Genomic DNA, 13,670 nt, shown 5'->3' on the forward strand with positions numbered 1-13,670 from the left:
AGAAACATACATTCATATTCATTTATCTATATGATATATATAAAACAGTACATAAGCATTAGTAGTAGTTTTATACTCTGTAATTACTTTTATTTTCTTCTACATCTTTCATCAAGATTGGCCAACCTTCCTGGAAAAAAAAAGAAGGAACTTGAAGTTCCAAAGAGTAGGTACAATTTTGGATGGAGTCATGGAAACCTGATGTTTTTAAAGGATCTTCTTTTCAGATTTTCTATGACATGGGGTAAATAGTTAAAGTTAGACAAAATAAGCTTTTAATTGAAGTTAGACAAAATAATCTTTTAATTAAGATTGTTATCTGCCAATTAATTAATAAAGGGAAAATATAGTTTTTTAGGAATACCATATTGAAATATTTTTATTGGCTTGTAATTTTTTTTAGGAATACCATATTGAAATATTTTTATTGGCTTGTAATTTTTCCTTATTGACCACTAATGTCGAAAACCATACTTTGTGTAGCTATCCATTGATTGTGCTGCAAAGTTTCATTGTTAGAAATTAGAGAGTAAATAGGTATTTTATTCAGATTGGTTAGAGAATAAATTGGTGTTCTATAAATGACAATATTACTCGGTTCAACTTTATTTATAACATTTTTTCATATATGGGACTCTCTAATATCCATTAGTAAAAATATTATAATAAAATAAGTGTTTTATTTAAAATGGATTTTTTAAATTTTTTTTTAAGATAAATTATTCATTCTTACTTCAGCTGCAAACGTCCATATTATAGCAATTAAATCTATTTGACCTAAAATTTATATCAAATAGAGTGTGTAATAATTGGAGTGAATAAACTTTTTTGAACAGATTTTTGCATAATTAGTGCAAGTACTTTATAATCCAAAAAAGTCTTATAAAAGAAAGAATAAATTTGCAACCCTTTATTATTAGGCCTAATCACTCAAAAACCCCTCACCTTTAAACTTTTTTTCAGTTCCACCCCGACGTTGAAAATTTGTCAATTTTACCCACTTTTGAATTTTCCGTTTTCAATTGTACCCCAATATTTTAATTTTTGTTAATTTTTTTACTTAAATGATGAAATCATTCAATTAATTAAGTCTAAACATGAAATTAAATTCTTTTTTATTCAAAAAAGTACAAATAAGTCCTTTATTTTTAAAAACTAACTAAAAACCATAATCAAATTAACACTAATTTAAATTCTTAATTAATTTAACTAAATTTAAATAAATTTTAAAAATATACAATTAATATATGCGAGACATGGAGAATGTTTTAAACAAATTTCCAAACGCAAAAGACGTTAATTTAATTTTTCAGGGTACAATTGAAACACAAAAATGCAAAATAGGGTAAAATTGACAAATTTTCAACGTCAGGGTATGATTGAAAACAGGCTAAAAGGTCGGGTTTTTTTTAAGACATTAGGCCTTATTACTAAGCACATATTTTGTATTATATTTTATAATATAAAATGAATATAAATTTATAAAGTAGAAAAAATGTATCATATATCTAATAAAAAAATTCATTGCTGGAATATTATAGTATGTATTTATTCATTTATTTATTTTATTAGTTTGCAAATTATAATTTTTCACATATTCTATATATTTTTTAAATAAATTAATATTTAAATTGAATATTAATTTAAATCCGCGCAAATACGCGGGTTTACGACTAGTTGGTGTAAAATACTGAGCAATGAAGAGATTGGGTAAGGGTCCACTTAATCAACATCGCCCACTTATAAATTGCAGTTTAGCTTAAACTCTTCAAAGTGAAATTTATTATCTTTAATTATATTTATAAACTATTTAGTAATTGAAGATTAAAATTTAGTTACTGACATGGTGTTTTTTAATATGAGGTTAAGCTAAATTACAATGTCCATACAAAAGAAGATTGTTAGAAAATACTCCGGATTCTAAAAAAATTGGATAAGGGTCAATTTAATCAACATCATCCACTTAAAACTTGTAGTTTAGCTCAAACTCTCCAAAATGAGAATTACAATCAATAATTATATTTATATTTTTTTAAAGTTAGACTCCTAATTAATTATTTTTAGTTTTAGCTAGACTCCTACTTAACTACTTTAGTTTAGAATTGAACTTGTACTAATTTTGTAAATTTTTAATTTATTAAAGGCTAACATTGTAATTTTGCCTGTCCCCCCCCCCCCTTCACACTTATAGAATAGTTATAGATAGATTATAGATAGATAACGAGTTACATTTATGTAAATACTAGTTTGTTATAATTAATTTAAAATTATAGTGGAACATGTAACTTTTACATAATAAGATTAAAAAAAATATATAATAATATAATTGAATCTTATTTTTAATATATAATCAATTCACATTTGGTAAATAAGTATTTTAATAAAACCTTTTACCGACAGAATTGCTGATGACTTAAAGGGTAAGTCTTAGGAATGGCAAAAAATGAGTTTTGCATGCTCATAAATTACTTAAATGACAATTTAACTCGTGAATTTATATTAACTGTCTTCAAGTCCTTGGATTTACTACGAAATTGAGTTATAATTATGTATATTTTTTACTAAACTTTTTTACTATCAGCAAAAACAATCAAAAAATATTTTCCTTTTCTCCTAGTCTAGAGATCAGCAAAATAATGACAACAATTTCAACGAAAAAAACTAATAATTAAAACTCTTTTATGCAAGTTACACAAATAGTCAAACCTCTTTACGTTTTCCCTATATATTCCCACTCTCTCAGCGGCGTCTAACCTCCACGCTCGGCGGTCATGAAACCACAACCGCTCAAAAATGTCCCAATCGCTTAAAAATCACGTGAAAACAATACCTTCCCGATCAAAATCAAGAGAAGTTTTACACGACGGAGGTAAAGAATACCTGGACGAGAATCCGCGACCCATTAAATCCTCATCGAAATGACCATTTTGCCCATTTTGCCCCTCATCGAAATTAAGCGCGTAACTCAACGGGTCATACCGGAACGTGCCACTCCCATGCCCATTAGGTCTCCGTTTCTTACTGATCTTCCTTATAAGATTCTTCCATTTGGGCCCGGCCACAATCTCCGACCACTCGCGCATCTTCTTCCACCCCCGGATCCACCACCCGTCATCGTCCGACGACGACGCATACACCGGGGTGGCGGGGTTGCTGGACTCGAGAGGGTTAATCCGCTGCCAGAAAATCGAGCCGGATGAAGAAGCGGGCGATTCAGCGTTTAGAAAGGGGAAGCAAAAGCAGCAGTTTCTTTGAGCGAAGGCCGGTTCTTCATCAGCGGTGGAAACGCCGGCGGTTTGATTCGGCGACATGATTTTGGGATCCTCCAAGGCCGGCGTGGGCCTTGGAAGTTGTGGTGAGAGATGGGAGGTTTTGAAGGGAATGAGAGGAGGAGAGGAGTTTGGTTTTATAACGGAAACTTCGGTGGAGATTCGGGTTTGTATTGTTGGGTTGGTGTTATGACAGGTTGGTTTTTGCATGAGATGGTGAAGCATTTGTTCATTTTATTGGAACAGCTCAGTCTTATTATTCTCCATCATTATAATTATTATTCTTATTTTCTTACTATTATTTTTATTATTTTTGTAAACCAAATAAAATAACAATGAGTTAAAATATAAAAATTGAAAATCGAAAATTCATCGATTAAGTTTATTAAAATAATATCTTTATCAAAAGTGCTAATTTCCCAAAATACATGTTTTGACATTTTATTTACAATTTTACATTGTAAGTTTTGACTTTTCTTTTTTAATTTTTTTAATTTATAAAAAATACTTTTTTTTTTAATTTTATAAATACCTTTTACTGTTTTCAATTTCGGTTTTTTCAGTTCGGTCGACTGAACCGACCGGCAGTTTTTTTTATATAGTGTAAGATTAGTGTATATAGGGGTGAGCATGGTTCGGTTCGATTCGGTTTGGTTTAGAAACTCCAAAACCAAACCATATTTTAAGAGAAAATATAAAAACCAAACCACGCCAAATATTTATTTAAAATTTCGGTTCGGTTAACCAAATTTTAACATCAGTTTCGGTTCGGTTTGGTTAATATAGATTTAGATAAAAAATATATATAATTATACGTAATAATTAAAATTATGCATAATAATTTTTACTTATATGTGTATATTAGTTTATATGTTTTATTTTCATATATGTATCTATACACATATATTATATTTTTATATAAATATTTCAATAAATAAATTTATATTTATTTAAACATATATAAATATTAATAAAAATAATATTATTGTAAACTTCGGTTTTTCAGTCGGTTCGGTTAACCACTAGTTGAAACCAAACCAAAACCAAAAACCATACTTTTTTATAATTTGAAACCAAACCAATCCATAACCAAATCAAAATTAATTTCGGGTTGGTTTGGATCGGATTAATGGTTTGGTTCGGTTTTTGCTCACCCCTAAGTGTATATATAGTGTTAATTTTTATTTTTCATATATTTTTTTCCTGAAATTTTTTATTTTATTTTTTTATAGTGTAACAGTAGTGTTTTTATGGTGTTTATATAGTGTAAAATTAGTGTATATATAGTGTATAAGTAGTGTATAAGTAGTGTATTTCTGGCATTTTGTAGTGTTTTTGTGGTTTAACCATGAAACACTGCAAATATACCATATACACTGCAAATACACCAGAAACACTGTAAATGCACCAAAAATATACTAAAAAACGGCAGAAATACACTATTAATACAACAAAAATACACTAAAACGTAAAGATATGATAAAATTATTACAAATGCACCATATATCAATATTTACTTTTCAAAATCAGTAGAAATAAACAAATTTATGAATAAGAGAAGACAAAATAAATAATTATATGAATAATAAAACAATTTTATAAACAAAAAATTATAGATTTACAATAATTTATTTACAAAATATTTAAATCATTACAAAAATCTAAAAAATTACACAAATCTAAAAACGAGTCGAGAAATCCACAGCGCGAACGGAAAAGACGAACGGACTAGCACAAACGGAAAAGACGAACGGAAAAACAACCGGAAACGACGAGAAATCCATCGGAAGTAGGCGAACGGGAGCGCGACCGGAAAGACGAACGGAAAAATAATCGGAGGAGATAAACTGAAAATCAAATGAAAAAAAAAAGATGAAAAGAAGAGAGAAGAAGAGAGAAAAGAGATAGAAAAGAAAAGCTGGCTATAAAAAAGTTTAACCTAAAATGAGATAAGACTTCTTTATATAGTAGGTATTTTTTGTAAATAAGTTAGCTTATTAGGTAACATAGAATAAAAGGAAAAGATGAGCCAAAATGGTGTAAATACTTTACCCAAATCAGGTATTTAGAAAATAATCCCAAAAGTGTTAATCTCAATAAAATATCAGAATTTTACGAGTTTTGTTAGTTATATTTAATTCTTTTAAATTCAAATAATTTATCCAATTTTAGGATACTTTATATCTTTTTTAGTCATTTGTAAATCAAACAAAAAAAACTGACATCTCAACGCCACTTTCTGCCAACTCAGCAGAAGTCATTGATAAATTAAACATTAATCATCGCGAGATTTTTTTTTCAAGATAAATTGTACTAATAAATTAAATTTCGAGATAAATTGAGAATCAATGAAATTAAATAGAATTTTTAATTAATTTTAATAAATACATTAAATAAATTTATTTAATTTAGAATTAATTAGATTATAAATTTATTTATTTAATTTAGAATTAACTAGAGGAAGAATATAAATTTATTTAATTTAGATCAAATTTATTTAATTTAGATCAAATTAATTCTAAAAATCATTCATTAATTCTAAAAATCAAATTAATTTATTTATTTAATTTAAAATTAACTAGAGAAAAAATATAAATTTATTTAATTTAAAATCAAATTTATTTAATTTGACATGGAAGGAGGAGCACAGATCATCTCCTTCTTCATGTGAAGGAGGAGCAGATATGTGCTCCTCCTCCATGGTGTGCTCTCCTTTCGAGAGATTCGAAAAAAATTAAAAAAAATTAGTTTTTAAAAAAAAAAAGTGTGACGGTGTAGAAATTGAAAGAATGCGGTGGTTTGTCGAAAATATATTTTAATTTATTTAATTTCTAATAAAAAAATTAAATATAATTAATTTTTTAGATTTATTTGAACATTTTTAAAGTTGAAGTATTTATTTGTATTTTTTCAAACAGTAAAAAGATGATATAACCCTTCTTTTTAATTATTTTTAATGTTTTCATCCTTTAATTAATTAAATTGTCAAAAAATAAAATTTTGGGTCTACTGTTGAAAACGAAAAATCAAAAAATGGTATAAATTAGCTTTTTCCTAAATCAGGGTATAAATGAAAAAATATTTTAAGGTGGGTTTTCTTAAGTAATTAGGCCGTTTGTTAATCTATACTATATATAAAAGCACGGATTGGGGTGGGGGGACAGGTGAAATTACTGAATAATCCTTTTCAGTTTACTACTAAATAAAGGTTTTATAGTCATTAACTAATTAATTATTTAATTAATCACTATTGTAATTAAAGTCCTAATTAGAATAGGTAGCTAAATTATTTCCAATTTAATTTTTAGTATGTAAAAAATAACTAAATTGTCTCCAAATTAGTAGGAATACCTATCTTTTAGTTTGATTGAATTACAAAATTAAAATATTGTATTTGTCAATATATTATTATTTAAATTTATATCTTATTATTTTTAATCTATATTATATATAAAAGCACGAATGGGGGGGGGGGGGGGCAGGCAAATTTACTGAATAATCCTTTTCAGTTTACTATTAAATAAAGGTTTTATAGTCATTAACTAATTAATTATTTAATTAATCACTATTGTAATTAAAGTCCTAATTAGAATAGGTATCTAAATTATTTCCAATTTAGTTGTTAGTATGTAAAAAATAACTAAATTGTCTCCAAATTAGTAGGAATACCTATCTTTTAGTTTGATTGAATTACAAAATTAAAATACTGTATTTGTCAATATATTATTATTTAAATTTCTATCTTATTATTTTTAAAGATATTATTAATAAAATTAAGTTAATTATTTAATTATGGTTATTATAAAACCAAAACAAGAATAAATTCAGTATAGAAAAAAATTTCATAACCGAATATATTATATTTACTTTTACAAAAATTCTTAACTAATTTAATATTAATTATAAATAAAAAAGCGATATAATTATAATAAATTTACTAATATATCCATTGACGAGTTACGTTACGAGCCACGTGCATAGCACGTAATGCGAAACTAGTCTATACTATATATAAAATCACGAATGGGGGGTGGGGGGACAGAAAAATTTACTGAATAACCCTTTTCAGTTTACTACTAAATAAAGGTTTTATAGTCATTAACTAATTAATTATTTAATTAATCACTATTGTAATTAAAGTTCTAATTAGAATAGGTAGCTAAATTATTTCCAATTTAGTTGTTAGTATGTAAAAAATAACTAAATTGTCTTCAAATTAGTAGGAATACCTATCTTTTAGTTTGATTGAATTACAAAATTAAAATACTGTATTTGTTAATATATTATTATTTAAATTTCTATCTTATTATTTTTAAAAATATTATAAATAAAATTAAGTTAATTATTTAATTATGGTTATTATAAAACCAAAAGAAGAATAAATTCAGTATGGAAAAAGATTTCATAACCGAATATATTATATTTACTTTTACAAAAATTCTTAACTAATTTAATATTAATTATAAATAAAAAAATTGATATAATTATAATAAATTTACTAATATGTCCATTGACGAGTTACGTTACGAGCCACGTGCATAGCACGTAATGCGGAATTAGTCTATACTATATATAAAAGCACGAATGAGAGGGGGGGGGGGGGGGGGGACATGCAAATTTACTGAATAACCCTTTTCAGTTTACTATTAAGTAAAGGTTTTATAGTCATTAACTAATTAATTATTTAATTAATCACTATTGTAATTAAAGTCCTAATTAGAATAGGTAGCTAAATTATTTCCAATTTAGTTGTTAGTATGTAAAAAATAACTAAATTGTCTCCAAATTAGTAGGAATACCTATCTTTTAGTTTGATTGAATTACAAAATTAAAATACTGTATTTGTCAATATATTATTATTTAAATTTCTATTTTATTATTTTTAAAGATATTCTTAATAAAATTAAGTTAATTATTTAATTATGGTTATTATAAAACCAAAAGAAGAATAAATTCAGTATGGAAAAAAATTTCATAACCGAATATATTATATTTACTTTTACAAAAATTCTTAACTAATTTAATATTAATTATAAATAAAAAACTGATATAATTACAATAAATTTACTAATATGTCCATTGACGAGTTACGTTACGAGCCACGTGCATAGCACGTAATGCAAAACTAGTCTATACTATATATAAAAGCACGAATGGGGAGGGGGGACAGGCAAATTTACTGAATAACCCTTTTCAGTTTACTATTAAGTAAAGGTTTTATCGTCATTAACTAATTAATTATTTAATTAATCACTATTGTAATTAAAGTCTTAATTAGAATAAGTAGCTAAATTATTTCCAATTTAGTTGTTAGTATGTAAAGAATAACTAAATTGTCTCCAAATTAGTAGGAATACCTATCTTTTAGTTTGATTGAATTACAAATTTAAAATACTGTATTTGTCAATATATTATTATTTAAATTTCTATCTTATTATTTTTAAAGATATTATTAATAAAATTAAGTTAATTATTTAATTATGGTTATTATAAAACCAAAAGAAGAATAAATTCAGTATGGAAAATTTTTTCATAACCGAATATATTATATTTACTTTTACAAAAATTCTTAACTAATTTAATATTAATTATAAATAAAAAACTGATATAATTACAATAAATTTACTAATATGTCCATTGACCAGTTACGTTACGAGCCACGTGCATAGCACGTAATGCAAAACTAGTCTATACTATATATAAAAGCACGAATGGGGAGGGGGGACAGGCAAATTTACTGAATAACCCTTTTCAGTTTACTACTAAATAAAGGTTTTATAGTCATTAACTAATTAATTATTTAATTAATCACTATTGTAATTAAAGTCCTAATTAGAATAGGTAGCTAAATTATTTCCAATTTAGTTGTTAGTATGTAAAAAATAACTAAATTGTCTCCAAATTAGTAGGAATACCTATTTTTTAGTTTGATTGAATTACAAAATTAAAATACTGTATTTATCAATATATTATTATTTAAATTTCGATCTTATTATTTTTAAAGATATTATTAATAAAATTAAGTTAATTATTTAATTATGGTTATTATAAAACCAAAAGAAGAACAAATTCAGTATGGAAAATATTTTCATAACCGAATATATTATATTTACTTTTACAAAATTCTTAACTAATTTAATATTAATTATAAATAAAAAATTGATATAATTATAATAAATTTACTAATATGTCCATTGACGAGTTACGTTACGAGCCACGTGCATATCACGCAATGCGAAATTAGTGTATTAAAATACACTAAAAATCATATAAATTGTAAATAGGGGTGTAAATGACCGAGCCGTTCGCGAGCAGCTCGGTGTTCGGCTCGATAGGAGCTCGGTTCATGTTCGTTCGTATTCTAAACGAACCGAGCTCGAACTTGATTTTATATTTATTAATATAAGCGAGTCGAACATGAAAATAGTGGTGTTCGGCTCGTTTATGTTCGCGAACAGATCAAATAGGAGTTCATGAACAAACTCGTGAACGAGCTCGATTAAAAATTCGTAAACAAATTCATGTACGAGCTCGTATCTAGTTCACGAACAAATTCGTTTAGAAACACGATTAGGTGTTCGCGAACTAATTCATATTTAGATTAATTTGTATAATTATGTTTATAATTTATTCAGCTCATATTCGTGAACGAGTTCGATTAGATTGTTTTTAATTTATTCAGCTCATATTCGTATTTGTTCGTTTAAAAGTTTGTGTTCGTTCCTTTATCCGCTAAACGAGCGGGCTCACGAACGAGCTCGTTTAGTACTTATCGAGATCGTTCGTGAGCTCGTTCGCAAACTTGTTCGTTTAGCGGCTAAACGAACGAACACGAGCTGAACACGAACCGAACATGAACACTATAAAATTTAAACGAACCGAATATGAACACTTTGTTTAAAGCTTGACTGAACATGAACCGAATATGAACACTTTGTTTAAAACTTGACTGAACATGAACCGAATATGAACACTTTGTTTAAAGCTTGACTGAACATGAACCGAATATGAACACCTTATTCGCTAAACGAGCCGAACATAAACACTTCAAAACTCGGCTCAGCTCGGTTTATTTACACCCCTAACTGTAAACTCATGTGTTTCTATAATTATCTTTACCTTTCAGTTCTTTTGCAAAATTTCACTTAATTTTAAACTTTTCTAGATGAAGAAAAAGTCAATCCCTACTTTGCAGAATATTTTCAATTATTTGATACTTTTATGCAAAAGTCAAAAGCTTTCTGAATTATAGCGGGCGTTGAATTAAAAGAAACAATACATACAAAATAACGCTAGAAGGAGGGGTCGAACCTCCGACCTTGTGGTTAACAGCCACACGCTCTAACCAACTGAGCTATTCCAGCTGATGTGTTCTGAAGAATGAACAACAATATATAAACTAATACAATATCATCAATTTAAAGACATGTATGCTGATCTTTTTTCGCCAATAATTTAACTATGTTTATATTTGAGTTTTGTTTATTAGATCTATTATTAATTATTTATTAGTAACTAGAGTTAAAATTTTATTTCTTATGGCTAAATTAATTGTTTAATAGCGATTATAGTTTTTCATGTTTTACATTTTTTTTTCAAAGCTATAAATTAGATAGACAGGATATAGTTTACAAATTGATGAAAGTCATATTAACAAAATCTAACCATATGAACTTTTAAAATGCGGACTAACAACAAAATCAAATATGAAGTTTATAGAAAACAAGCAAAAATTAATCGAAAGAGCATAGTCTAAACCTAGCACTTTTTCAAAAGAGCAGGGTTAGATCCATGAATTCGTCCGATTTTATTTTTGAACTCGCTTGCTCCCTACTTTCATCCGCATCTTCAACAAGTCCCAATAAATATAGAACAAACAAACACCATACCCACATAAAAACTTCTTAGATCATCAAAGTTTGAATATAAAGCTCCAACAAACACTAATTTTTTTTAAAAATGATCCAAAAAATTCGACATGCAATAAGAAAAATTATATTAAAATATTAATTCAACCAAACAAAGCTCCAAAAGGAGAGATTTATTGAATAAAGGGATAGAAAAGTAAAAAAATAAAAAGATAAAATTGGAGGAGATGGTTTTTCCGGCCAAGAGGCCGGAAAACCACCTCCTCAAGCACACATAGTTTTTATAAAAGTACATATCAGCCTTTTTTTTTATATAATTAAGCCCTTTTGGTTTTCAAATAGAACAAATAACCCCTTTCTTCCAACATCATTAGAATATACTCGTTAATGAATGACATGTCTCTCACAATCATATTGGTAAAAAGTTCAAAAATAATTTCAATGTTTAAAATATTTACCGAAAATTTGAGGGGGTTTGTGTCCCAAACATAAACTAAAAGGGTTTATTTGTTCGATTTTAAAATAACGTAGGTTTAATTATTCAATTTTAAAAACACGAGGGCTTAATTGTGCCCTAAAAGAGTAAAAGGGATGATCTGTACTTTTGAGAAAAAGTTGAGGGCTTTTTTATACCTTCTGCATAATTAAAATAAATTTATATCTATAATTATTTAATTCTTTTAATATAAAGTATTTTATAATTTTTTATATGTACTAGTTTCGCATTACGTGCGACGCACGTGACTTGTAATATGACTCGTCAGTTTTATAATAATTAAATTAATCATAATTATACCAATTTATTTTATTTACAATCGATATTAAATTAATTAGATTTCTAGTTAGGAATGAATATAATATTACAATATATATAAAAAAAGCAATAAATAAATCCGAAATATTTTTTATGTTTTTACGAATTTGATGAAAAAATTAATTTAGTTGACATATACCATAATAAATTAATAATTAATTTTGAAAAGTTATATATGTGAAACTATAGAAATGAAATAAAACAAAAAATAAATTTATTTATGTTAAATTCATCAAAAAAGTAATAAAAATACATTAAATTATATAATTATTGAAATTGAGTTAAAATTAACATTAATATTAATTTTAATATAAAATATAAATTAATTAAAAATTTAAATACATAACGCTTAAGTGTATGTTTGCAGAGTGCAAATTTTGGTTAAAAATGATTTGCTTGCTATTTCTTAAGCAAAATATTCTACGAATTTATCTTCAATGTAATGATATCTAATACCCAATGCTCTAATGCCATGTAATCAGTAAAAAATCTTTTATCTCTAATATCCTGGGTAATTGATCCTGAAGATCACTGAACTTTCGAATGTTTTCATTTCTGTCACTAAACTATTTTTTTTTCATTTTAATCACTGAACTTTCATTTTTTTTTTTCATTTTGGTATTTCAGGCTAAAAATGCTTAGGTGGCAGGCGGAAGTTAACATGTGACAAGCGGATTTTACAAGTTTTATTTTGAAAATTTATCACATATACATAATTTCACTTTAAAAATGAGTTTTTAGATCAAATAATGCATATATGGCAAGTTTTCAGGTTAAAAAAATTTAATTCCGGCTGCCACCTAAGCATTTTTGGCCGGAAAATACCAAAATGAAAAAAAATGAAAGTTCAGTGATTAAAATGAAAAAATAAATAGTTTAGTGACTGAAACGAAAAAACTCAAAAGTTCAGTGATCTTCAGAATTAATTACCTCTAATATCCTTGAACCACCAGGGGCAATTTTTGTCTTTTAAAAGATAAAACATAAACTTCATTATAAATTTTACGAATTTATATAACTCCAAGAGACATTATCCATACAATTTGTGATTGTAATTTAGGTGATGTTAAATTCTTTTTTATATAGATTATTTAGACTAATTGTGAAAGCAGGAATATGAGTATATTAAATAGAGTTTTTGTTATGTCTCTGTTAGCAGAGTAGGGTTTTCTCTCTAAAAGTCATCTTTTAGAAAAGAACAGGTTTTTGGTATAATGGATATCTCAGCCTTGTGTGAATCATTGTCATTGTCAGATGAAGAAGACATTGTTGAATGCAACCTTGGAGCTGAAGCGAGGTTGGTTGGCGAACAAAAAGTAGCTCACTCTTTGTTCGGCAAAATTTTGTCAACTAAGAGAATTAACAGGGAAGGAATGATTGGTACACTTAATTTCATATGAAGGACAAAGGAATCCCTGGTTGTAGAGGTGGTAGGGATGAACACCTTCGTGGTGCACTTCGGGTCGTTGGAGGATAGGAGAAGAATCCTAAATGGTGGCCCTTGGAATTTCCAAGACCATCTCATAGTTCTGGAAGTCCCTGAAGGGATGGGGGATTTCAAAAGTGCTGTGTTCGACTCAGTTTCGTTCTGGGTCCAAATCCATAACTTGCCGCTAATGTGCCTGAATAAAGAGGCCGGAAAGTCTCTAGGCAGCCAGATTGGAGATGTGGAGGAAGTCGACCACGGGGCGACAGGGGATTGTTTGGGGAAGTTTATTC

The 13,670-nt window shown here is 27.1% G+C and overlaps 1 protein-coding gene and 1 non-coding gene across 2 annotated transcripts; both read right to left on the reverse strand.

Moving 5' to 3' along the window:
• Positions 1–111: 111 nt before the first annotated feature.
• On the reverse strand, positions 112–3,311 carry LOC126672267 (uncharacterized). Its single transcript, XM_050366216.1, has 3 exons — positions 2,831–3,311; positions 199–232; positions 112–130 (listed from the first exon to the last, which is right to left on the reverse strand). The coding sequence occupies exons 1-3, from the start codon at positions 3,309–3,311 to the stop codon at positions 112–114; spliced, it is 534 nt and encodes a 177-aa protein (XP_050222173.1).
• Positions 3,312–10,559: 7,248 nt separating this feature from the next.
• TRNAN-GUU (transfer RNA asparagine (anticodon GUU)) lies at positions 10,560–10,633 on the reverse strand. The gene has a single exon. It is a non-coding gene; the product is annotated as a tRNA-Asn (tRNA).
• Positions 10,634–13,670: the final 3,037 nt, after the last annotated feature.

The sequence above is a fragment of the Mercurialis annua genome, linkage group LG3, assembly GCF_937616625.2.
Source record: "Mercurialis annua linkage group LG3, ddMerAnnu1.2, whole genome shotgun sequence".
NCBI lineage: Eukaryota > Viridiplantae > Streptophyta > Magnoliopsida > Malpighiales > Euphorbiaceae > Mercurialis > Mercurialis annua.

Bases quoted from the DNA above. Each gene is read 5' to 3' on its own strand.
- LOC126672267 (XM_050366216.1), bottom strand. From the start codon at position 3,311: ATGTCGCCGAATCAAACCGCCGGCGTTTCCACCGCTGATGAAGAACCG. The intron at 233-2,830 runs GTATTGTTTTCA...CCCATGTCATAG, and splicing joins TCTTGATTTTGATCGGGAAG to AAAATCTGAAAAGAAGATCC.